The sequence below is a fragment of the Electrophorus electricus genome, chromosome 5 (assembly GCF_013358815.1).
Source record: "Electrophorus electricus isolate fEleEle1 chromosome 5, fEleEle1.pri, whole genome shotgun sequence".
Classification (NCBI taxonomy): domain Eukaryota; kingdom Metazoa; phylum Chordata; class Actinopteri; order Gymnotiformes; family Gymnotidae; genus Electrophorus; species Electrophorus electricus.
Window position 1 is genome coordinate 13,544,012 of NC_049539.1, and position 27,117 is coordinate 13,571,128.

General features: G+C 44.4%; 1 protein-coding gene across 4 annotated transcripts in view; it reads left to right on the forward strand.

Moving 5' to 3' along the window:
* Positions 1 to 486: 486 nt before the first annotated feature.
* Positions 487 to 27,117, forward strand: part of adam22 (ADAM metallopeptidase domain 22) — a 66,925-nt gene continuing 40,294 nt past the window's right edge. For 2 of the 4 annotated variants that reach the window (XM_027009519.2, XM_027009522.2), the window contains exons 1-4: positions 487 to 897; positions 1,239 to 1,399; positions 4,659 to 4,735; positions 21,135 to 21,201. In XM_027009519.2, coding sequence (XP_026865320.2) covers positions 528 to 897; positions 1,239 to 1,399; positions 4,659 to 4,735; positions 21,135 to 21,201 — 675 coding nt within the window. In that variant the 5' untranslated portion in view covers positions 487 to 527. The remainder of the gene's footprint in view (positions 898 to 1,238; positions 1,400 to 4,658; positions 4,736 to 21,134; positions 21,202 to 27,117) is intronic. The other 2 variants (XM_027009521.2, XM_027009520.2) reach the window with 1 other exon arrangement.

Consider the following 27,117-nt stretch of genomic DNA (forward strand, 5'->3'; position numbering starts at 1 on the left):
TTACATAACTTCGCTTCAGTTAACTAAATTCAGATATAACAATTAAGACTCCAAAAAGCTTTAGTGCAGACTTCGTGACAGAAGCCAACAGTGACCCCCTAGTTGCAATGATAGCCTTTTTTCAACTGAAATTTATTGAGATATTTCTTTACTCTGGTTCATGATCTTGCTAGTCATAAAAATGACCAAAATAATATAGTAGCTGATTACTTCTTAAAGTAAAGTAAAACAGAAAAAGGAAAGCAATACAATCCAAGATTGTCCCAGGCGATAAAGTATCGGTCCCTGGGATATAGTCGCTAGCCCACAAGGCAGGGCTCCTCGTGTTCGCCACTCAGTCTCCCCTTGCGTATCGTTTCGTAATTTGCGCAGCGGTCTCTTACACGCGGTCATGTGGCTGGTTTTGCGCAGAAGGTAGCAGCAGGTGGACATACATGCAAGCACTGCGCACACTACACTACCCGTCAGCCCGTTCGCCGCTCGCTCCTCATGTATATTTATATGGGATTCCGCAGTGAGGCGTCTGGATGTTGGTGTCTTTTAAGGAGGTGGACCCGCGCCTGCTGAAGGAGCTGAATTCGCTCAAACAGAGCCACCTCGATTTGCCGTTCCGCCCGTCTCAATGCAGAAGCTCCGAGAGCATCGCTAATGGCAACCTGCGAGGGAGAGTGCGCCAGCCCGCTGAACAGAGCGCTTTCGCGGATGGATGTGACCCACTGTTGTCCTTAGCCGAGGGGGAAACAAGACCTTGTACATTTCGGATACATGCTCAAGTCGTATTTTTTTCCAACCAAGAGGATTTCGTGACGATGGCCCTGCGATTTGGGATTTCAGTTCTGTATGTCTACGGAGCGATGTGTAGTGCATTACATTCCAGCAATTCCCTCTCTCAGAATGGTAACGGTATTTTATTTCTTCCTTTCTTTTTTTCTGTTTGTTTAGGCTGTAGTAATAAAGTTATTTTGTTGAAGACTATAATAATGCTGCTGCCCTATTTCTGCTTTTTCTGGTGCCAGTTGACAGGATTTGTCCTGAGGTAAACAGTCTATGAAATGTGCTTCTTGAAGTGGCAGGAGCCTTTAAAGCTTAATGTGTGAACCTGTATTAATTACACCTTTTTATTGTTTTTGTATCATTTCGATATGTTCTTGTGGGCTACCAGAAACCACCGACTGTTTATTCGCCCCTAAGGCAAATGTTTTATCAGTCGTTTAAAAAAACTAGCTATTTTATTCTAGGAACCGCCTTGACGAAGACGAGGGCTTTGCGTGATGAGAGCAGGTTCTTCGGAAAAGAAAACACGGTGCCAGTACGACTGATCTTTCGGACGGATAACAACAGCCAAACCACACACGACGTCCTAAACACACGGATCCAAGCCAACTCCGACGCTGAACAGGTAGGTTCTTCTCTCTCTGCCGGCCTCGTAAGCCCCCGCGGTTTTTGATTTGTATGTGGGAACCGTGGGGTGGATACTCTCGATCCCCGTTGCCACTGGAGACATGCCGTTATTCAAACGTTGTTTGTGGGCTTTTTGTGTTGTGTGCGAGTGTGTTTAAGCACTCTTCCTGTTAACTCGCCAGTTTACGCTTTTACTAGGTTTAAATCTCTCCTCATTTATTTGACAAATATTACAAAGCGATAGCCTAACAAGCGATAGGTAAGCGTGGAGGACGCTGAAAAGCGGCTCTTATCTCGGCAAGGTGATGTGGGTTACCTTTCTGTTTTTGCTTGGGTGTTTCTTACGCACCTGAGACAGTGTGATCGGCGTGTGTGGCACTGACAGACAAAGACTGCGCAATGAATGAAAAGCTGTCATTTCGGTGGTACTGCTGGGCTTAGTCGGTTCTAATGCTCTGTCGATTAGTTTTGATAAGGGCTTTGAGCTTTTCCTAATGCACGTTGTAGGTTTTTTAAAAAAAAGCATAGTTATACCTGTAGGGCATACCTTGTATTGACGTGTAACACTCATACGAGCTTTACATAAATTACAGGCTAATCATAATTGGTAGAAACTTTGCCATTTGTGCTGTCCGATTTTTTTTTTAAAGGTAGCTGACGTTTTCATGCATTATTTACTCAGATCCTTTGGCCGACTGCGGCCAGTTTAGGGCAGCGTAAGGTAAAAGAACTAAGGTAACTCAAACACAGCTCTAAATGAGTAAAGTAAAAAGTTTATGTACCACTTAACCAATCAACTTGGCAATGTAACGTCTACCCAATCCCACGCGTAGCCACCGTATGATGTGGGCACGGCCAAGGTGTACTGCGAGATCGTTACCGCGTGACTGAACGGATAACAAAGGCAGTAAAACGCTGCAGCGAGTGGATCATTTTAGGGAGTCTCCGTTTGCTTGAACAATAGTGGCGATGGCGGAATTCTTAACGTCGAGCCGTGTTTGCGTGTCTTATTTATTTGTGTGTGTGTGTATGTGTATGTGTATGTGTGTGTGTGTGTGTGTGTGTGAGAGAGGATGGGGTTGGGGTCCAGGTTGGTCCTGCGCAGACAAAGCCGATTCATCTCTCTAATATAACGTGCCATATTGGTTGGAGTGTGGTTTCAGTTGGGAAATCAGTATAGCGAGAATTTATTGGTTGTTTTCTAGTTCGATATTTGATATATTTGTCCAATATTTATCCCATGTTTGCTCATATCAAGATTAATTAACCCACTCAGTGTAAAAAAACAAGTTTTTCAAATCATTTAAAGTCAGTGTGTTTAGCAGAGTTGCTGCTTAAAATATTTCAAATTGCACAGATTGACCAATATGAATTGCTTTTTCAGAACTTTTTTATTTATTTGTTTGTTTGTTTATTCAAAAGAACAAAAGGTCGGGGTGGGGGGTTGGGGTGGGGGGCTGGCTGGCACACAGTTGACATGAGGACTTGAAACGAGAGCAAACAGTTTTCATTGTTAGAGCCAGCTAGTACTAAGGGCTGAACAATATCTGTCTCAACACAATGCCCCCCACACCCCACTTCAGCAACTTTTGTTTGGCCCACGTGGCACAAGGTATAGAGAAAGATGAAAGTTTTACATTGTTATTTGGAAGGCCTGTGTGGCAGGACGGTTAAACCACCAACTGCACTTGGGGTTTGATGTCTAAACTGGAGTTGTTTGTGTACCTAAATGTGGCAGATGTAGCATCCAAGTCTGGGCACAATATTGAGCAGCTTTGTAAGCCCTAGCCACGCTGCTCTGATGAACTACGGGACACTAATCAAGAAAACAAACATGTTCTCTCAGCAAACACCGTGTCAGTGTTTTAGGGGACCATGTTCACGAAGGCACCATGATTCAGCACTAAGGGCAGCCTGTGCCCGCGGCGTCTGGCTGAGACGTCGGACCTGCTTGATAAATGCTCCTCAGATCCGCCTCTAACCGCCCTGAAATCATCCGCCACGTTCTGCTATCGGCTGACTAGATCTGTTTTTAGCTTGGCACGCAGCTGACATCTCCTCTAATCACATCTGTCTGAAAATCAAATGCTTGGTATTATTTCTAGAATCTGATCAATTCAAGAAGAAAAAGATACTGTAATGTGACTTTCATTCTTCTTCTTTTTTTATTGAGATAGATCATCAAAACTGGGCTGCAGCAAAACTCAGAGAGAGAGAGAGAGAGAGAATAATAGATCCTTATGCCTAGTCAGATAACATCAATAGTGGGAGATGGCCATAGAGTATACAGTCTCAGAAACCCAGTGGAAAATCTCTCCCCTTACACACTTTAATGGGATTTGCATGCGTGTGTGTGTGTGTGTGTGTGTGTGTGTGTGTGTGTGTACGTGGGTCTTAGCATAGGATAATGCAGTCTGTTGTGGTTGATATTTGTGTAGAGAGTGCACTTCCACACACGCACTCATCTATGAGACAATCGATGGATTTGGGGTGTGTCTTTGTTTCACGTGGGATTCACGTCAGTCATGCCGTCACTCCGTGCTGAAGTTTTGAGGATCCCCTGGTCACCATCCCCCTTTCCTAACATCCCTCTCTCCTCCTCTCTGCCTCTCCCCTACACACTCTCTCTCACTCTCTTTCTCTCTCCCTCCCTTTTTTCGGCTTGCCCCTCCTGCCCACGTTCTTTTTTTAACCTTCCGTCCTCGTTTTTATCGATGGCTGCTGAGCTGAGTTCGGATGGGGTAGCTTTGGTGACTCCTTTGGGAAATGTTAGATTTGGGTTGGGACTACACTCAGCCTCTGCACTTCAATTGGCCCTTCCACACGTACCTCCCAAAACACAATCACACACACACACACACACACACACACACGCGCGCACACACAATAACTGCCGGGAGAACAATGCAATGTGAAAGCTTCCCTCTTCCCCTAAGGGCATTGTTATAGTACCGCTGCCATATGGGCCCAGAGCAGGCAGTGATTTAAGCGGCATTGGCGTAGCCACCAGCCCCACACTGCCACCAGCCTCAAACTGCCACCAGCCCCACACTGCCACCAGCCCATGCTGCCAAGCATAGTAGCAGCAGATAAAAACTGCTTAGAGGTGCTGACCCACCTCTTGGAGCACTGCAAATAGTTTGCTCTAAGAATGTTTTACTAGAAAAAAAACCCAAAACAACAACAAATAAAAAGATATGAAATGGAAAAATTGACCAGCTTTTGTGTAACTGTTTTGTGTGCTTTCTGCTTCATAGACGAACCACCTGGCTCAGACGAGCTTCCAGCTGAAAGCTTTCGACCAGACATTCATCCTAGATGTGGAGATGAACCAGTGAGTATATCCACCACATGCGCCACACCGTTGGTCTGTCGTGATTGCTTGCCAGGCGTTATAACAACCTCACGACGCCGTTATTACACGGCCCAACCATTATCGCACTTGCTACGGTGATTGCAGGTAGAGTGCAGAGGGAGTATGACTAACGTGGCGGCGGTGTTTTCTGAGGAGCGGAGTGAGCGGTGGCTTTTGTGGTGGTTGATGGACTGTTGGATCATTATAGCTGGAGATTTATGGTGAGGCCCTGCGAGAGGATCCTTCCTATAGCCCCCTCAGGCCACCCTATCGATCACTGCTTCCGACTGATGGGAAACGGGCCGCGTCGCTTTCTCCCCATCTCTGCTTACTCTGCTGACATCGAGTCTACAGACTATAAGACTCAGCATTTGCATATTTATGAGGGGGGCGGTCACATAGGAATGATGACACAAATGCCAGGAGTCCCTCTGTTTGTCCATTGCTCATCTTCTTGCTGTTGATTGTCTGCTCTAACAGCCATTGGTTTAACCCTATTGTATCGGATTATGACAGATAGCATTTAGATATCCACTGTTTAGGAATGACACCTGGGCAGTGGGTCTGATATATGTGTTTCCTTGGTAAGCTACCTGCTTCACCCCTGGTACATGAATATCACTTTCCTTCCCGGGTTTGCTGTCATTTCTCCCGCTAATAAGATTTAATCTCTCCCTGTCTCTCTTTCTTTCAGTATTGCATAAGTGTCTTCATTTTAACAAGTGAGATCTCATTTCTGCATCCACACTATCTGCGAAATAAATGCTACAAGAAGTTCTAGATGAACTGTGATATCATTTCAGTTGCTGGCACCGGTATCACTAATGACATTTAGCGCATCCATTCTCATGGAAACAGTCCTTTACCTTTTCTGTGGTGCTCCTTCAGAGTCTGCAATACACAAAGGAACAATGCCAAAATGCAGGCTAATTATAAAATGATTGACCTTTGAATCTTTCAGGAGGCCCCCTCTGCCTCTGTGTGGATCTCATTTATTTTGTATCCGTGTTTGTGTCTTGGTATGTTTTTTGTGAACCGCCGGTCTGATAGGATGCTCTGCAATTATTTTTCCATTTGTGCGCTAAATCACTGGGATTATCAGATCGTTGCGTTTGAAATATATTGTTTGTTATCACAGGACCAGTGAGTAAGAGGAGTCGGCTAAAAGGCACAGACTATTTAAATTTGGTCCATCACATCGTCAATCCAGTCTGATTTTGTATTTGGGTTGTTTTTGGAAGATGAAGACGATGATGTCAGTATTTCATTAGCCGTCCTGGGCGTGCCTGTGTATCACTGCAACAAAAAAAAAAACAACAACGAGAAAACAAAACGCGTGTGCATATGTGTATCCAGTTGGGTGTGGCGAGTCGTGCCACAGAAGTCATGTGACATTGTGAAACTGCAGCCATTCGTCCCTTTCAGTCTCATCTTGGGCACTAACGGCTAGTCGGCTAATGTAGATCAAGAAGTCATCTTGTGGAATGCATCTGTTTTGTTTTGTTTTTGTTGTTGTTGTGCTGTTATTTGAAACAGTTGCTCATTTTTATTTAGTTGTGAAAGGAGACTTTCAGCTGCATGTGTGTTGTTTTAGTTTAGGGCTTGGAATGGGACAGGCATGGGGAATCTACTGACATTTAAGAACTGCTCATTTTTGGCATGGCCAAATATTCCCCATCAGTCTCGCGTTTATACATCCCTAAAACCCTCTGTCTCTCTCGCTCTCTCTCACTCTCCCTCCCTCTGTCTCTCTCGCTCTCTCGCACTCTTTCTCTCACTCTTTCTCTCACTCTTTCTCTCCGTCTCCCTCACGCTCACACTGCGGGCTGTTTTTTTTTTTTAATCAGTGATGCTCTCTCCTTCTCTCTCCTTGTTGTTGTTATTTGCATGCGCGCGCGTGTGTGTGCGTGTGTGTGTGCGTGTTTGCGTGTGTGTGTGCGTGCGTGTGTTTGTGTGTGTGTGTGCGTGCACGCATGTGCGCGTGTGTGCGTTTGTGTGTCTGTGTGTGTATGCGTGCGTGCATGTGTGTGTGTGCGTGTTTGCGTGTGTGTGTGCGTGTTTGCGTGTGTGTGTGCATGCGTGTGTTTGTGTGTGTGTGTGCGTGCACGCGTGTGTGCGTTTGTGTGTGTGTGTGTGTATGCGTGCGTGCGTGCGTGTGTGCGTGTGTGCGTGCGTGCGTTTGTGTGTCTGTGTGTGTATGCGTGCGTGCATGTGTGTGTGTGCGTGTTTGCGTGTGTGTGTGCGTGTTTGCGTGTGTGCGTGCATGCGTGTGTTTGTGTGTGTGTGTGCGTTTGTGTGTGTGTGTGTGTGTGTGTGTATGCGTGCGTGTGTGCGTGCGTGCGTCCATGTGTGTGTGTATGCGTGCCTGCGCGCGCATGTGTGTGTGTGTGCGTGCACGTGTGTGTGCGTGCACGTGTGTGTGTGTGTGTGTGTATGCATGCGTGCGTGCGTGCGTGCGTGTGTGCGTGTGTGCATGCGTGCGTGTGTGCGTGCGTCCATGTGTGTGTGTGTGTGTGTGCGTGTGTGTGCGTCCATGTGTGTGTGTATGCGTGCCTGCGCGCGCATGTGTGTGTGTGTATGCGTGCCTGCGCATGTGTGTGTGTGTGTGTGTGCGCGTGTGCGTGTGTGTGTATGCGTGCCTGCGCGCGTGTGTGTGTGTGCGTGTGTGTGTGTGTGCGCGTCCGTGTGTGTGTGCGCGTCCGTGTGTGTGCATCTGCACAGCACTGAGTGAGCAGGCTTTGTTCTAACCCCCTGCTGAGAGTCCCAGTTAGCTCCGAATGATCAGTGCACTTTTCTCTTGCTGCTTTCGATCTTGCAATCTTTTATAACGCAAACTTAATTTAGTGTTCAGCGTGTGTAAGCGTCAATTTATGTAGCAGTGCAATCCCTTGCTGTGTTTAATATTTAAAATATTTGGGGAACCTTTGTTGTTTTGTTTGATGCCAGTGTACTCAAAAGCAAATAGTCAGTCAAAAGCAGTAGATTCCCAAAAACCAAGTGTGCGCATGTGTGTGTGTGTGTGTGTACTCATCTCTATTTTGGACGTGACTGGTCTCCTCTCAGTATCAAAGATATAACCCCCTCATAGACACACATGCACATGCATGCACACACACGCGTCTCTGCACCTCTGCCCCACAGCCCCTCCACCCTTCTGCCCCGTGTGCACAGGGAATAATGAGCGGGGGCGTTAGATTAAAGGGGGGTCGGCACAAATGGGGTTTTCTGCTTTTCAATCATGCTGCATCACCGTGACAACAGAGCACACGGCCAAGAGAAAGTGTGGAGGACGCCAACATTGCCAGCCCGCGGGGGTGGGCTGTGTGTGTGTGGGGGGGTCTAGACAGCTGTAGCCCTAAATGCTTCGCAGACAATGAAACCATTCCAGCAGGCCATCCACTTCAAAAAATATACAAGACCAAAAAAGATGAAAAAGCTCAGTGTTTTAGGATTCATTAAACTGTCCAAACTAGGTCACACTGCATACATTTGAAAAATTGTACAATTGCACAATATTTCGTCCTTGTGTTTGTGAAAGGAAGGGTTAAAGTGTCAGTGGCCTTCAGATATGTTTGTGATGAGTTCCTCTTTTTGGTGACCTGCTGTGCTATGAGAGGGTGTGCACAGTGAGGACCAGCCACTGGGAAAATGGCCGTGGGTGGTTCTGTGTGAAGTTGTGCTTTTAGATGTGGTGATATTGAATATTGATACAAAATGTTTTTATGCCTCATTTTGTGTGGGCTGGTGAAAAAACATCTATAAATCTAGCCTTGTCAGAATCTCTCTCTCTCCCAATCACACACACCCCTAGCTGCAGACTGTTCTGTTCGGTATGTAATGTTGCATTTGCAAATCTGAATTGATTAGGCTGCAGTCAGAAGGGTCACAGCAGGGTGTGCGTGTGTGTGTGTGTGTATGTATGTGTGTGTGTGTTTGTGTGTGTGTGTGTGTGTGTGTGTATGTGTGTGTGTGTCTAGATGAGTTAGGTGGTTAGGTGTTTTTTTTATATCCTCTCTTGTTATATTGCTTTGTTTGCGTGTTTATGTATGGATGATGTCCATGTAAAACTTTAATGATCTCTGTCTAGTCTACAGGTCTTCCCCTGTCTCATATTTTTTTTAATTCAGCAAATGTGCACCTCGCTCTCTCCAGAATAAATTAGTAGAGTGCAGAGGAAATCCACTACATTCACCAGTATAGTAGCACGTTAATCACACAGACCTGCTCTTTGGAAGCAAGTCCCCTTAAATGCTAAAACTGATAATAATATCAATAAAATAAGTTACAGTTAGTATTAGGCAAATGATAGCATACTAGCTGACTCTCACCTTTAATCCATATGTAGTTACTTTAGCATTTTTCAAGCATTCAGCATAGACTGGCCAAAAGAAGAATGTATATGTTAGCTGGTATATTCAAAATGTTAGCATACATATTCAGTATGCATATGTTAGCATGTATATTCAGTATTCAGTATGCATATGTTAGCATGTATATTCAGTATTCAGTATGTATATGTTAGCATTCTGCATTTATTCAGTGAGGAGGGATATGGCACTGAGATGCTTCAGTGTCCAGAACACCAGAATCCAACACGCTAGTTTCAAGAATGCCACAGTCGACATCCGTCTCCGAGTGACGCCTACGCAGTGAATATTCATGCCTGCATGGAGGGCGCATGCTGCTTCCACTGGCCACGGCTTTTCTGTGAATCTCCTCCTGGGCACATTTTACTCTGGCTGTGCGAGCACTTCGTATTTGTTAATATGAACATGTCTTATAGAGTGCTGGAACACACCTGGATGGAGCTCGACGACCGGAATTCCTGCGAAAGGCGGCAGGTTCTCTGACAGGCACCTGCATATGGCACATCCCTCCTAAAAACACTGCCCACAGGCCACAGCTACGCTTTATGACCTAGACACCTACATTCAGAAAGTACATTTACTCCTCCGGAGTACATTTTTATGTACGTTCATGAACCCTTTGTAATAATCTGCAGGGTGTGTCGGTGGCTCCTTAAGTCTGATCTTGCTAAAAAAAAAAAAAAAAATACAAACAGCCTTTAATATTTGCATGGTTTTTTTTGTTTTGTTTTGTTTTGTTTTTTTGAACAAATGGATTTTAAACAGTCAAGGTCATGGAAGAAGAATCATCACCCTACTGATGGTTTTAAGCAAGCTTAGTGAATTGGTCCAACTGGTAGTTTAACCACACGATCTCAAAACAGCTATTGTCAGACCTCTTCTGAAGAAAAGAAATCTTGAGTCCTCAGTACTCAGTAATTCCAGACGGATCTCCAGCACTACATAAATAATTACAGAGCAGGTCTTTTCTAGTCAGTAAATTATTATCTCAACACAAACAATTTTAATTAAATATCCAAGTCTGCTTTCCAGGCATCACCCAGCAGTTAAACAGCATGTCTCAAAGTTTTAAATGATTTGAGAATTAATATTTATTCAGGTGGTATGTCTGTCTTGGTTGATAAGGTTGGTCACAAGATTCTGTTTAAGTTATAGGAATAGGTGGGCTTCTGGGATATAGTGCTAGACTGTTTCAGATCCTTCGTAAGTAGGTGTGATTACTATGTTGCACAGGGAACTCATTTCTCTAAGAGTCCAACAAGGGTCAGTTCTGAGACCTTTCTTCTTTAATCTCTATATAGTATAATCAACAGCCACAACATTCGTTTTTAGAAACATGCAGCTGACTCCAAGCTATATCTGCCCTTGCTTTTACAAGTGTCGAGGTTTGAGTGTATATACACCATTGACAGTGGATGTCTCAGAGCTTAATCAATTAAACAATTAAAGACAGGGCAGAGAGTCTGGTTACTGAAAACAAGTCTCTGAAAGAGGATCTGAATGGTTTGCAGTCAATGAGAGACCATTGAATTCAGGAGTGAATTCTGTATGGAATTCAGGAAATTTCACACCCGAGTCTCAGACCAACTATCTGTTATTTAAAACTCAAAAGAGAGTGGTTCAACCCGATGACTCAGAACTCGTCAGGAGATCAACAACGGAGAAAGTCAGTATTTTGGAGTGGTGACCTCAATCGCACTGAAACGCTGTGATCAGAAGCAGACCATTCAGCCGAGACATCCCAAAAATACTCAAGAACTGAAACAGTTTTGAATAGAGGAAGGGTCAAAACACTTTAATCTACAGATAGTGCTTGGCTGAGATTACTACCAGTAAAGGGGCATGCACTACTCACTATATGATTACATAATTTTAAAAATAATTGACTATTTAATCAATTTGTTCAATAAAATAGGACGTTGTGCACCAGACTACATTTTTTGTGAACTTAATACTGAAGTCACAGTAGTGTTGAATAACACATGGATAAATAAGATCTCTGAGGGTTGATGCAATGATACTATAAGAGTTCATTCAACCAACTCTGTGTGCTTCAAAAAATAAAAGATAAAGCATCTAAAAAAGAAATACCAGGATGAAAGGCCCAGCATTACAAGGTTTTTAACCCAACTGACACGATTAAGATAGTCCACGCTTCAGTTCTCTCTCTCTCTCTCTCTCTCTCTCTCACACACACACACACACACACACACACACACACACACACACACACACACACACACATGCACGCACGCACACCAGTATAAGTTTTCATTGAGAAGTCTTTTACAAGACTCTTTTACACACTCTTTTACAAGAGTGTCCTGGCCAAGACAAGCAGCAGCATAACTGACAGAGTTACAGACAAGACTGCAGACAAGAATCATTCACCACAAATTCCTGAGAAGGGTATGCTTGAAATTCCACATTTGCACAAAGGTCCATAGTGTTGGGTTGTTTCCACGCTCAATCTGTGTCCATATTTTGTTTCCATACTATTCATTTCATTTGGCCTTTTTTAATGGTAACTCCTTGTCTGTTCCATGCCTTCAAGGATGCTCTTCATGCTGACTGTACTAGCTTCAGATGCTAGCTGGGCTAATGTCAGGAGCTAGCTGGACTGATGTTAGGTACTGCTTTGGTCTTGGTGGAGCGGATGTGTTACTGTCAGTGAGATGTGTGTTGTCAGTGATGTTTCTGCTGCTGGCAGTACTATTGTCTGGCTCTAAGATTGTGTGCAGAGTACGTTTTAGCTATTCATCCTTTTTCGTGAAACGGAGCCGTTTAACCTAGCAACTACTTAGCTCCACTAGCTAGCTATGTTACATACAGCGGCAGCCCACAGCTCTGCGATAGCACCAGTGGTGAACGTCAATAATTGATTAGTTGTCAGTTATCTGTCTGTTTTTGACGTGGCCATTTATTTCCCTGTTTGTACACTAGGGGATGAACATGTTTATTTTTGGCAGTGAGAAAGTGGGAGCTCTTGAGATTTTTAGTCTAATGTAATGAAATATATGGACATCAAATTGGATCTTTGGGGCTCTACATACATAATTATATCACTTGTTATTCTGTCACTGTGCCTGCATGATACAGTATACAAACACTCCAGGAATCGATTTCCTTAGAGAGCTTGAATCAGAGAGTACTCGACAGATACGAGGGTGGGGGTGGATGGCGAGAGAGTGAGATGGGAGTTCTTATTGTCCTTCTCACACCCTTGAGTCAGGGTGGGGGTGTAGGGTAGGAGTAGAGATGTGTGCCTCTAGACAGAACATGAAGCAGATCAGCAGATAACTGAACTGTGTGTGTGTGTGTGTGTGTGTCTAAGCGTGGGCGTGGGTGTGTGAGGGAGAGGGAGAGAGAAATTGGAATGGCCTACATACGAGATTGTTGGTTAATTGTTTTTCTTCACACTGTATCGGACATTTGCCACAGGACAATAGGTCCTAAATGTTAAACTGGGCTTTGCCTAGGGCTGCTAGCCAGTCTTTTGTGAATTAGGGCAGTCTTTCCCCTTAGAAATGGCCATTGGTACAAACCCAGTGCTTAACCCCCCCCCCCCAATCACCAGAGAGTGGGCTGCCCTAGCCTTGCACCGGCCTTGTTCTCATCAAGTGTTCCACTCTCTCTGGCCCTCTATATAGGCCTTCCTTTATTTCCTGTGAGCTTGTCATCCCTCACACAACCCCCCCAGAAGCATGTCTTCCTCTGTCAGGTCCCTCTCTCTCCGGTTTCCAATCTCTGCGGTTCTGTTCAGGCCCTCCCTTGCAGACAGAACTCGAGTGGCGGACAGGGAGAAGGCCAAGTGCGCGAAGGAAGCTTTGGGTGTCAGCAGCTGTACTTTCCGAGAGGTGACAACATACTGCCACCATGATAGGTTACCTCTCCTTATTACCTCTGTATTTAATGCCTTATTAAGCCTGAGTTATACATTTATGGCATAACGTGCACAGGGATGGCGGGATGGCGTGTGAATGATGGAAGCCCGTAGGTATCGATTATCCGAGATTACAGGTGACGGCACGGAAACATGCCTCTGAGAAAGCAGTAAGAGTGAATGAAAGCTCCCAGTGGGACCAACGCGCACACCCGGAAGCACTGCAATTGCGTTATTTATGGCACTGCACCCTCATGCCAGCGACGGCGGTTTAGACTGTAACGAAAGCAAACACATCAAGAAAGGTGGGCTCTAATGACGAGGTGTTTATTTCACTGAGCAGGTTAGTGAGCGCTGAGCGCTAGTTGTAAAGGCCGGTCGTCTCCGGCTAAGAGCAGTGAGCGCGAGGACTTTCTTGTGGTCCATCTAGCCTAGTGTCATAGTGGAAGCACACTTCAAGAACCAGGAGAACAGGCAGGCAGAATGGCTGCTTAGGACGTGACGTCGGACTGGCAATACTTGATGAGAAGCAGGGGAAGAGAGCCGCATAAGGAGGAGGTCCCAACAGAGGATTGCTAGAGGATAAAAGATCAGGTGGGGCTAGTTAGAATTCAGCTGAGTTCAGTCGAGGTTGTCACCGTGCTGCACGCTAAGGGGTGTGCACATATGGAAAATGGGCATCTGGGCGTGGCAGGGATAGTGGGCGAATGAATGGAGTGTGCAGGAGTTGTGACAGACATAAGTCTAGCTTTATGGCTGGATTTAACGCCATGGCAATGGGATTTTGACATTCACCCTGTACATCACTTTGACTCATTCGCTGAGCCGTAGTCGTTTAGCTGCTTGCTAGCTTTCTGCAATCTTAGAGCCTCTGTAATCAGCAATTTTGATGTAGCCAAGCAGATCTAGTCTGGTCACTTTTAACAGCCTCAGCCTCCTATCATTTGACTGTATGCCACTGGGTGGCATGAACAGAATGTGGCTTTGCTAGCTGTATGTTGCTAGCTTGATTGAGAATCTGCTCTTTAATTTGCATTCGGGCTTTGGAGAAACACCGCCAGAGGAACACTGTTGATGGTTGACCACTGGTTGGATGATACTGAAATAGATCACCAGAGGTCTACTGGTGACCGATGACCACTGGCCGAATGGCATTTGATTAAATCCCCAACACAGACCACTATAATAAAGATTTTATGATCTTTCAGGGGTGTTTTGGCAATGGAACTGGCATGCACCAGTTCTGCATGAATGGATGGCTTCATGGCGACAGCCTTTAGTAAACACAGCTTCGTGACTGATCCGCCCAGTGACAGGGTGAGGGATTTATTACCAGGAACTGTTACCCCCTGCTCACTTCGGCGATACGCTTTTTGGCACTCCTCCGTCATTTCGGTCTAATCTAATTTGTCATTTTTTTTCCATTCGTTTTTCCATTCGGTTGAGCGATCCAGCCACGGACAGGTCCGTTCGGGGGAAGACTGTTCGATCCTCTTCTGTCTGGGCAATAGTAATGGATGTGCCGACTGTATTTGTGCCCGCATTGCTTTCAGTGCGGCAGCAGGGTGGTAGAGCTCAGACTTGAGAAGGGCAGAACATAGTGCTTTGAATTAATTATGTCTCCCTCTCCGCTGGAACAAAAGTCTTGCTACCCTTCTTTTCTATGAGCGCGCGTGTGCGTCTGCCCCCGAGTGCCCCCTGCCTTCACAGCATGCTTGTCAAGGCCCGCCACGCCAGCAACGTCCGTCTTCTCCTATATAAGAGTGCACCTCTCGTCACAGGAACGACAGTAATTGGGGTCGATAAAGACTCCATCCTGGGCTTAGTCAGTGTGCTTGTGCAGGCTCTTAAATTGGTGATACAGCAGGCGTGTGTGGGTTTGTGCCGCTCATGCACCTTACAGATGAGCACCGAGCTGATCAGTCCAAGCGCTACTGTCTGTGAGAGCTTTGCTCAGAATCAACAAGAGTGTGTGTGTGTGTGTGTGTGTGTGTGTGTGTGTGTGTGTGTGTGGCGTTGGGATCGCGCACTGTCTGAACACCACTGCATCAATTGATTTCTATTTGTGCATGCACTCTTTTCTGTAGTCTTTGTATTCATTTTTTTAACTGTATTTCAGTTGATTGTATGTCATCTTGCATTCCATTAGAGTACGTGTGCATTTGTGTGTGTGTGTGCGCGTATATGTGTGTATGTACATGTGTGCGTGAGTGTGTGAGTAAATGCGTATGCGCGTGGGACTGTGCATGGGAATGTGTGTCTGTGTGTGTGTGTGTGTGTGTGTGTGTGTGTGTGTGTGTGTGTGTGTGTGCGCATGTGTGTGTGTGAAAGAATATATGCATGGGAGTGTGTGTGTTTGTGTGGGAGTGTGCATGGAAATGTGTGTGTGTGCTTTTGTAAGTGTCTGTGTATGTGTGTGTGTGTGCGTGTGTGTGTGTGCTTTTGTATGTGTGTGTGGTTGTGTGTGTGTATGTATGTGTGTGCGCATGTATGCAAGAGTGTATGAGTATGAATGAGTATGCGCGTGGGAGTGTGCATGGAAATGTGTGTGTGTGCTTTTGTAAGTGTATGTGTGTGGGTGGGTGGGTGCGTGTATGTGTGTATGCATGTGTGTGAGTGTGTGTGATTGTGTGGGAGTGTGTGTGATTGTGTGGGAGTGTGCATGGGAATGTGTGTGTGTGCTTTTGTAAGTGTCTTTGTATGTGTGTGTGCGTGTGCATGTATGTGCTTTTGTAAGTGTCTTTGTATGTGTGTGTGCGTGTGCATGTATGTGCTTTTGTAAGTGTCTGTGTGTGTGTGTGTGTGTGTGTGTGTGTGTGTGTGTGTGTGTGTGAGGTTAAGACATAGTTGCAGCTGCATCTCTGTGTGCTGATGCTGCAGTTCACAAGTATGCTCTGGCAATGCAATTTGATGAAATGCGCTGTGTGCTTTTAAAGCTCCTTCACAGCAAATGTACAAAGAGCTGAACCTCATCACACACACACACACACACACACACACAATCACATTTAGATGAGCACACACACACCCACTCAAATACAAACGTGCACACAAAACTGATGTGGTTTTTGGATGACAGTATGTAGTGGCTCTAACTGCAGGGCCCATTAGGGTTTACACTGCTAATTATTATCAACACACTGATATACGTATAAAAGCAATTTATTTCATGTTCTTTGAATAAAGGAAACGTAGCTTTTAGAAAACACTCACGTAAGGTTGCCATGTAACCTCCACAGTTCCAGAATGGTGGAACCCGTTCTTACACGTTCTTGGCTATGTTTGAAACACTACATACCACTCTGTATATACTGCATTCTGGTTTCCATAGTAGTATCCAGTAATCAACAAACACAAACCAAACTATAAGGTCACGTGAACATATGAAGGTCCTGCCCACTTGTAATAAGTGTTCTGTCACCGTTGCATGACAGAATGCAGTAAACCACAACAATCCCGCTGGTCTCGTACCGGAATATTTGGTGGAAGGAGCGCATCCGGGCATCCTGGCATCCTGGCATCTTTTGCGTACTGGAAAAATGTATTTCCGTCTCACACAGCATACGGCATACTGATTTGGGGCCCAGTCAGTACGTGAGTAGTGTGTAGTAGGCTATTTTCAGCACAGCCACTGTTTACAGCAGTCGGTATTTTAATTTCATGTTTAGCTGCTTGACTTTGCTGTCTGTCCAGACAAAGATTTTTTCTTGCCATTTTCGCAGTGTGTAGGCGGCTATGCTGCATGTGACTGGCCTGTAAACAAAGTCCTGTAGCAGAAACGACACAGGAGTCATAGAAACACCAGTGCAGCCAAAACACAAATATAGTACTTTCCAATTCACCCATGTTAGTGTGGATTAAGCCTGATGATCATTTGCTCTCCGTCTATCTCTGTCTCTGTCACTCTCTCTGGCTTTCTCTTTCTCTCTCTCTCTCTTTGGTTTTCATTCATTTTCCATATGTGCACGCTCAGAGGCCATAGTTCTATATCTTAGCTTTGATTCCTGTCCTGAAGAGCTTGGTAAGTCACTGGTGAAGTCCTGGGGTTCTAGGGCCTAATCCCACACCCTGTACATCCCCTCTCTCAATCAAAACAAATGCGAATGGCTTGAAAGTTTGGGGTTCGAACCAATGTGTGGAGAGAACGCCTTCTGCGGGGTGAGGAATGAAGGCCAGCTCCCCACTGGGGCAGGAGGCTTGTCGAGTGCAGCGCACAACAGCCCACATCCTCATTCACATCCAAAAAGCTGACGAGGCTGCACCTGTCTGGTTTGCTTGTTTGTTTGTTTTTTGCACAGGGCGGAGCAGCTACCTGGCAAGTAGCGACAAACATTTGGGGAGACGGGATTCATAAAACAGGAAATTGGAATGTTTGGTTACCCTAAATACACAGATGTGCGCACGCACACTCACACACATATGCGCAGAAAGGCAGAACTGATAGAATGGGCAGGTGTGGGCTGACTTGTTGTTGAGAAACCAGTACAAGGAAAAGGTCACCAAGCCCACTGCGATGCAGCAGTGCTGTGGTGTGTGTGCTATGGCTAATGTGTGGGTGAGTGTGCATTTCACTCACCCAGAGACAGGGTGTTTGGATGCTAATTAGATCAGAGACTCGGGGGGGTGGGTGGAGACTCAGGAGTAGGGGGGAGGGACTTTTGCCTTAGGTCTTTCTTTGAGTCCCTAGAGTCAAGCACCAGTATTTCATTTTGAATGGCCATTAATCGTCACCAGAAATGCTACCACCTAATGCTGTCACAAAGAACACTATTCTCTACAGACTGCCTAATCTCATCCCTATGCAAATCTGCTGTTGGGACTGCTCCCCCTTTACATGCACATGCACACACACACACACACGCATGCACACACACATACACACACACACACACACACAGGCACGTGCAATAATCCTGCATTGTCAACTGTTTCAAGTCCCACCTCACAGAACCATGGGTCAGCAACCCACACCCACCCACAGCTCAGCAGAGCAGGGCCACACCCAGCATTTGCTTTATCACAGAACAAATATTTCACACAGTGATCATCTGCTCACCACCACCCTGCTCTGCGCTCATGTGGCGAACGTCAGAGCATCCCGTGTCTCTGTACTGCGATGTTACCATCTAGTTTTGCAGCGCAGGCAGTCCGAGGCCAGAGGCATTTGTCCATACTGCATGCGTGAAAACATACCTTTCACCTTTGTGTGTGTGTGTGTGTGTTTTTCCGTGCATGTGTAGGGGTGCACAGTTTCTTTAGAGAAAGCAGGAGGGGGAGTGCGAGCACGTGAGTGCTAGTCGCACCCCTCCCACCGTAAATTAAATTCAAATCCCAAAGCAATTAAAAAGCTGGCATCAATCTTAACCACTGCCTCTACACAACACTCAAACCCAACACTAAAACCTCAAACCCACAAATCCCATGGCCTGGATATCACTCTGTGCCAAGTCATTTCATCTATGTCACTTCAGCACTGATATTTACAACTCAAAGCTGATTTTGAGTCAACGTGAAACCAGAATCTACTTTTTTTCTATGTTAACTCCTGTTTTTTGTCATATTGATCATGAGTCATGACAAATGACAAATCATTTAGTCATTAATGAAAATGTATTGCAAGTTTGAATTCTAGTCGAGGTGCAGTGACTTCTGCATGAACAGCTTCTGACATTTCACTACGTCATCATGGATCAAAGGTGGGCCAAGAAATGATATCACCCAAGATATCTGGCAACATTGCACTAATACCAGCTAGCAGCAACTTGGCTAGGAAGTGTAGATTTGTCTTTTTGCTACCAACTCTCATTTCCCCATACCTAAGATACCACGGTAACACGCTCGAATGTTTACATTTTGAAGAAGGTGGAGTACTTGACAATACCAGATTATGTTCAAGGCATTTTAACTGGGATTTTTTAAAAGAATGCAACTCACCTACACGAGTTATTGATATATATTAATGGATACAGCAATTCTATCTGACAGCTAAAATAATTTTGTATACCAGTACCTATTGGGAGTGCTACCTTTTCGGTCTTAGTAAACTAATATTCGTCACCTAAACACTGACCATCTAGCACTGTGTAAAGCGTAAGGACATGGATTTATTATCCTCCACGTTAGAATGCTGGCTAGGATTCAGATCTGACTCTTTTCATCAATGTGTATTGTTAAGATCTTGCTCCACCCATACATTTTCTTTCACACTTGGAAATACTTCATGCTAAGGAAGGAAAATACATGCTGGTTTCCCATTCATATTGACTTCATAGGATTTCACTGGCGTGGATTTCCCACGCTGCCTTTAGCCTGCAGTTCAGGAGAGCCTGCAGTTCAACCCGTGTAACACTGCTGCGTGTTGGTTACCAGACCTCTCTGTGTCTGGCATTAAAAGAGGATATGGAGGTTTGGGGGATTTTAACATGGAGAGAGTGCATGCGTGCATGCGTGCGTGCGTGGTGAACAGTCTGGTTGTGGTTTATGGGTGGCTTGTTACAAGAACAGCAGTGTATGCTTTTAGGGACTGAGGGTGCAGATCCTCCTCTCTTTCATTTGCTCTCTTTTTCTCCATCGCTCCTCCCTCCCTTCCTCCCTCTCTCTCTCTCTCTCTCTCTCTCTCTCTCTCTCAGGGTATCATTATCGCCTCACTTTCTCTTTTACTTTCACCTTTCGCTTGATTTTGGCTGTTTTGTCTCCTTTCTTATCCTCCTCTAATCCTTCCATCTCTCCTTCTTTGTTTTTATTCTGTCTTTCTTATTCCATTGCGCTCTCTCTATTTCTCTCCTTCTGTCTATGATCTCTTAATTATGTCAGGCCCTCTGTGTGTGTGTGTGTGTGTGTGTGTGTGTGTGTGTGTGTGTATTAATGGTTTGTGCCAGGTTTAGCAGGGTATGCTGCATCCGTGTTGATTTATGACTGTTGTGGTCATGTGATAGGCCATGCAGGCTGTAGCAGCATTTATATGGTAATGAAATCAGAATCATGCTATCATGACTATCAAACACCCCCCGCCCAACACACACACACACATACACATACACACACACACACACACACACACACACACACACACACACACTGCTGCACCAGAAGCCATTCCATGCACAGTAATGCAATGGTGACACTCATGATGAATACACACCTAAACATGTATGCAGGCACATACTTCAGACTGTCCTGTTGTCTGCATTGTGGCAGGACTATTTTTACTTTTTACTCATTTTGTATTAGTTTGTTATTTTATTTTTCTATGGAATTTATTTTTTCAAATGTTCTGTGCATAACACCACTACCACACTGAGCCCCCCACCTGTGAGGCTGTTGTCTGTCACCCGTTTTTAATTTACCAGTGACATAGTGAGCTTATCAGATGCCAGTTAGGTGACATTTAGCCCTTGTGTTTGGTATGAGCAGAGCACATAACCATGATGTATTCAGATGTGAGATTTGTTGGCTGAGAGTTGTTTCAGCACCATGGAGAGTGCCCTTGGGGCTTCTATAGAGTGAATGGGATTAGGCGTGAGCCTTGTGCAGTTCTCTGGTTTTGATACACCAGAGGAGTTTGCTGGAAGGATATCTTGCTGATGGGCTCATGGGATTCAGAAGTGGCATGTTTGTGTGTGTGTGTGTGTGTGTGTGTGTGTGTGTGTGTGTATGCATTAATGCATACGTTCATGAGTTTTAACATACTGCCACATCAAGTGTATACGTGTATTCGGTGTTGTGTACAATCTTGTCTGTGTTAACTATCATTAGTGTGTGGAGGACTGTAGGTGTGAGCGTGTGAACTCCATGTGGAGCTTTTCATTGCTTATAGCCCAGCACATACACACACACACACACACACACACAGGATCTTATAGACTATGAACTCTGGGAAAGGTCTGAGTAGGAGTGAAGATGAGTATCACAAGCTGTTTTTTGTCCTCATTCGTAAGATGGCAGAAACTGTGTTTTTCAGTTGAACCAAATCCTTCCTAGATCCTAATTAACTGAGTTTATGCACAGGGACAGAGAGAGAGAGAGAGAGACAGAGAGAGAGAGACAGAGAGAAGAATGCAGGAGGGAACAGGGTATAAACACTCGCTGCCATTTGGTTAATTCTGGTTTCTCTGTTTTTCCTCCCCAGTGATCTGCTGTCTTCAAAGTATGTGGAGAGGCATATATCAGAGGAGGGGAAAGCGTACATCTCCAAAGTAAGTTTGCAAGCTGTTTGCAAGCAAGTCTCACTGCTGGGGTTAAGTTATACACCTCTTTCACTGCTGGGGTTAAGTTATACGCCTCTTTCACTGCTGGAGTTAAGCTGCGTACCTGTCTCACTGCTGGGGTTAAGTTATACGCCTCTTTCACTGCTGGGGTTAAGATGCATACCTGTCTCACTGCTTGGGTTAAGTTATACGGCTGTCTCACTGCTGATGTCAGGAGGCATTCTGGCAGTTTAACATTGTTCAGAGTGTGACCTCTGTGTTTGGGAATGTCGGAGTCTGTTAACGAACAAATTTGTTTCAGACGTGTTTGTGAGATTTTTGCCTCATGAATATGTGTGTTCGTACGGTCAAATGAATGGTAATTTGGGCTTTTATAAAATCCCCCTGAAGATCAGTGACTATTGCGTTGCAATACTGTGATGGCACAAGTTCAGAACTCAACACTATTATTAAGACCAATACATAATATGGCCAACGTTTTTCCATATTTCAGAACCAAGCCCTTTCCTCCACTGTAGTTGATCTCGATAGCTATTTGTCACCTTTATTTGTAATAGAGGATAAAAAAAATCAATTTGTCTAGTTAAACGATGATTAGAATAATTCAACTATCGACTATTTGATGAGCTCTCTGTCACGATTAGTCCCTCCCATCTTCCGTGTTCGGTGTTTTCCCTGCCTTGTGTATTTTAGTTCCATGCCACAGTTTCGTTTTCTCCACCCCTCGTTGGATTGCTTACACCTGTCCCTCGTTTCTACCTTGTTAAGTTCATGTATTTAAACCCTGTCGTGTTCCCTGTGTCTTTGCTGTTCATTGCATGTTTATTCGAATGGTTGTGTTTCTTTGTACTCTGTGGCTTCGTGTTTATCCTAGCCTTTGTGTTTCCTAGCCTCTCTTATAGCCTGCTTCCCCTGTTTGCCTTCATGTTTTGTTTGTTTAATCATGTATCCCCATGCTGTCCATGTTGGCTCTATGACCCTGGACTGCTACAACGAATCAGATTTTGGATTTGCCCATAATAAATCCTGCTCTGCTCCGCACATGCGTCTGCCTACGAACCGCTCAAAATTACACTCTCAGATTGGATGTGAATGGTGAAATTAGGAGATTAGGAGATTCCTACTGTAACAAAAGAAGTGGTATTGCTTAACTAATGCAGCACCCCATCTTGCTAGTGGCAAAAATATTGTTTTAATTATTTGGAGGTGTGTACACCTACTACTGAAATGCCTGAAAGTGGGAGAATGAGAAAGTAAAGCCAAAAGGCTTCTTGGACTCTTGACTTTTGCTCTTTCTTTGACTCTTGGCTATGCTGAGCGGCGCTGGATTCTTTCCCTCTAATTTAGTCATATCAAATTCCCACCTAACCGCCAACCAGGGAGTGCAAAGGCTGTCACACGTTTCCTCTGAGGCACATTCAGCCAGTCAGCATGACTTTTCTAGCTACAGCTCATGTAAAAACGGGGGGCGGGGTGACGTGCTGGCACTATCCACCCCTTTCTGATGCATTGGCAATCACACCCGTGATTGGCCAGTGTCTCTGTAATTGACAGGGAAGGTGAGCTTGCCGCCCCTCCCGGCCAATTTTGCTCTCTCGGGGTCGAACTCCCAGTCTCCTGATGATGGGGACAAACACTTTGCACCACTCAGGAGCTTCGGCTGAGTACCTTTGCTTTTGTGCTGTAGGCAACTTAGTGAGTTGGCTGTCTCCTCTTAGCTAACGATTGATTTATTGGACACCAAGCAGTCTAGGAATGCCCCGCGCTTCGCCTTCTGCTGTGTCGACAGCTCGCGCAGACCCGCCCAGTTATACCTGAAGCACAGCAGTGTTTTACAAGCATATATATATATGGGTATGTGGTATATAGATTTTTCTCGCGGGATTATTTCAGGAAGGGCTCTTAAAAATGGTGGGCCAGCACAGATCAGTCTGTTCCACATGCAGTCGGCGTACCGAACAAGTGTGAAGCACGAGAACCAATGTCTTCATTCAAGGCAATAAAAAAGGTGGACATTGGACACTATGGACATTGTGATCTGGGTCTGGGTGTTCCACTATAGTGACCAGATGATGCTTGAATGTGTTTAGACTCGGCTGGGTCAGTGTTATCATGATTGTATTGGACAGGTAGGTTGAATGTGTAGTACAAAAAAGCCACCTTTTGGGATTGAGAGGGTACTTATAGCCCAGAACAGACAGTACTGCTTGATAGTTTCATGGCAGCCTGTTCCTGCTCACAGCAAAATCGCTAATGTTAAATTAACACTCACAGAGTTAAATTTAACACTGGAAAACTATATATATGTCCACACTCACCAGTGTTAAAGTGACACTTACACCAGCGTTATATTTTTAACACTAAAACTGTGTCAATTTAACACTTTGTGTAGTTGAAATGTATTACTAGTCTACAATCCCTGTTGTTGAATTACACTGGGTTTGGTGTTAGAAAAAAAAACTCCACTGGGGTAGAATTTTAACTCGTATTTCAACACTTCTGGGAGTACATTTACATTTATCTGACACTTTTATCCAAAGCAATTTACAATTATAACTGAGTACAACTAGAGCAAATGAGGTTGAAGGGTCTTGCTCAGGGGCCCAACAGTGGCAACTCGTCAATGATGGGGCTTGAACCAGCAACCTTCCAATTACAAGTCAAGTACCTTAACCACTGAACACTTTTCAAGGAACCCCACATAGCTTTTGCAGCCACACACACCGGTGAATTAGATAAATAACTACTGTAGTAGAATTTAAATTGTATTATTGCACCATTTGGGATTTTGTGTAAACGCACCAAAAAAACCCTCAAACATTCCAGGAGGCTTTAAATAAAGCCTTAGTACAGCACAATGCAAATGCAACCACTGAAATATTATTTATGGTATGTCACATGACAAAGCTGCAGAATTGACAAAAGCATGACAAAGCAAAAATTCATTCTGTCATCCATCCAGAAAACTGTCTCTCAGAAGGTCTAGTATCACCTACAAAATCACTGTAAAGAAATTGTTGTCTCTTCAATCCAGAAAGCATTCATGTGTTGATCAAAAGACTGCACTGACATTTGTCATCTTTCACAAGTGTCATCTTACACAATCTTAATTAACTTTCACAATTATATTGACAGTCTTGTTAAAAACAGGCATTTCATTTTCAACATCACTGCACACAAATATTCCAAACTGTTATTCCATTCCATACTTTTTGTAATATTTAAAAAAAAGTTCAATACGGATTTTTTTAAAAGTTGTACTTCCCTTCAAATCGCATGTGCCAAATGTGTAAGAGTGGACCGATTCACCAAATACATCTTGGATAATGAATCATTAGGAATGCTTAGGAAATTAGTTTTGTTCTACATACAGATACTTACAGTTTATGATGGTCAGACATCAAATGCCCCAAATAGCACATCATACTATGGATTATATTTGGCAAAAATATATTCAAAATTTCAATTAAAAGTAGTCATCATTTCTGTTAATTACATCTCCAAGTATCAAAGGAGGCATCATGCCTGTTACGCAGGAGGCAATATATGTGTTACGCAGGAGGCAACATACATGTTACACAGGACGCACCATATGTGTTACGCAGGGGGCACCATACGTGTTATGCAGGAGGCAATATACGTGTTACACAGGAGGCACCATGCTATGCAGGAGGCACCCTGCCTGTTACCCAGGTGGCACCATACGTGTTACGCAGGAGGCACCATATGTGATCTGCAGGAGGCACCATACCTGTTACCCAGGAGGCACCATACGTGTTACCCAGGTGGCACCATACGTGTTACCCAGGTGGCACCATACCTGTTACCCAGGAGGCACCATACGTGTTACCCAGGAGGCACCATACCTGTTACCCAGGAGGCACTATACGTGTTACGCAGGAGGCACCATGCCTGTTACCCAGGAGGCACCATACGTGTTACCCAGGTGGCACCATACGTGTTACACAGTTTCTTTGTCTTTCTGTCGCTCCTTTTAACATGAATAACAGAACCTTCTAAAGGTGACAAAGGCACCTGGACTCCTTCAGAATTTTCTAATCATCCACAAGGGGCCTAAGAATTGGATCAAGCCCACATTTCCCTCAGAGTCAAAGAGGGTAACATAAATATTCATCAGCAGTGAACTGAGCTTAGGTGATACATTTCTTAAATTGAAATAAATGCATCCAAGGTCATGCATTCTCATTTTAGGGCCTAATGAATTAACCATTTGAAGGTCATCGCAATAGAGCTGAAGCTAAACAGCATGGACATGCTGTGACAAACAATGGTGTCTAAAGTGTGATCCATCATTAATGTCTTTAGAAATATCTTCTTCTTGTAGTTTTGCTTGCTGGAAAGTTATACAGAGCACTTTATTACTAAACACTGAAGAGTTCCTATGACAGATACATCGGTGGATGTGTCTTGGCTACACGCCCAAGCTGTTCGGTCTTTATGTACATCAGAATGCACACCAAGAACATACTCTACAGGTTCAACAATGATCCATTTTTGTGCAAAACATCTGTGTCTCTGATTTTCTGTGTTCACGAATGGGAATGTATTTTCAAGCTGATCAAAACAATCCTCAACGTTATCTAGGTCTCGTTTAGGCGAGTCAATTGAGACATATAAAAATTACTTCCTTTGCTTATGCATGAATGTCATTCACAAGCTCCTCCATCAAACCATCCAAACATTGTAGTGCATTCAGAAACTCCAGATGCTTACACTTGAGAAACAACCGAGCTATACATATCCATTAAGTGCTTCCTTTTGATAGGAGCCTGGGCTGTGACAGGATTTACAAATTTTGAATCACATTGGCTGTTCACTGCCAGACTATTTCTTTTATCAGAAACAATCTCTGCATATACCCCTGACAAATGCTTTTTAAACCCGTAATATGTACAAAAAGCAGAGGCGCACACAGGCTCTGCGCGTTTTTAAATGTCAAGAATGTCCAGGTTACAAACCACGCTTAACCTTCCAATGACGAAACAGCAGCGAACGATTTTTGTGGTGAACTTTTCAAATGCAACATCTCAACATTGTTCAGCATACAAATGTTTACAGCTCGAAAGGTGACCATGAAGTCTTGACTATTTTCTTTGACCTGTGGGCTCTCCTTAGCTTTGGCCCCACCAACACTGTGGTTGGGCTGAAAGTAAACATCTTGCACAAAGCATCATCATAGGATACAGCGAAAACAAAGTGTGCCTTGAAGAATTTGTCAAAAGCTGCAAACAGCAGTTTTTTGCTGCAGGGAAACAACTTTCTGGTCCAGGAAGACGCAGTAATTCTGGTAGTAGCACAAAGAAAAAAGGGCTGTACTGATCCAGTTTTCTTGTGGAGAGTCACAGGTCTTGTTCCCTACCTGAAAGACTGAAACAATACAGTTGGAGGGGTGGGAATATCGAACATCCTCTGAAGTTCCAACACTTGCTCGATAGTATACAAAAATATGAGTCCACCTAGTGTGCATGTTTTGATTAGTCTATAGGGAGACAGGTAATGCGTTGAACACACTGAAAGAGCATCAGATTGTTTGCCATGTTTTATTGAAAAAGAATGAATGTGCAACAAGAAGAATCATCATAGAACCGTGAGATGGAACAGGTGGAACGGACGAGCAAAAACAAGACAGGTGGAATGAATCAGGACAGGGACTGGCAAGTGTGGGGTGGAGCCAGGGAAGACGAAATAAACAGCACATGGAAAAAACATGAAAAACAAAGAGCCACGTGTTGGCGCCATGGAGAGCAAAAGAAGATATGGGGGGATCCGTCACAAGAACACATTCTCATGAACTTCATCGGGCGTTTCACAGCTTCAGATGTACTGTGTTTTTTTTTATCATGTTTTTTGCCCTTTGATGTTGGGGGTAAAAGATGAAGAAGC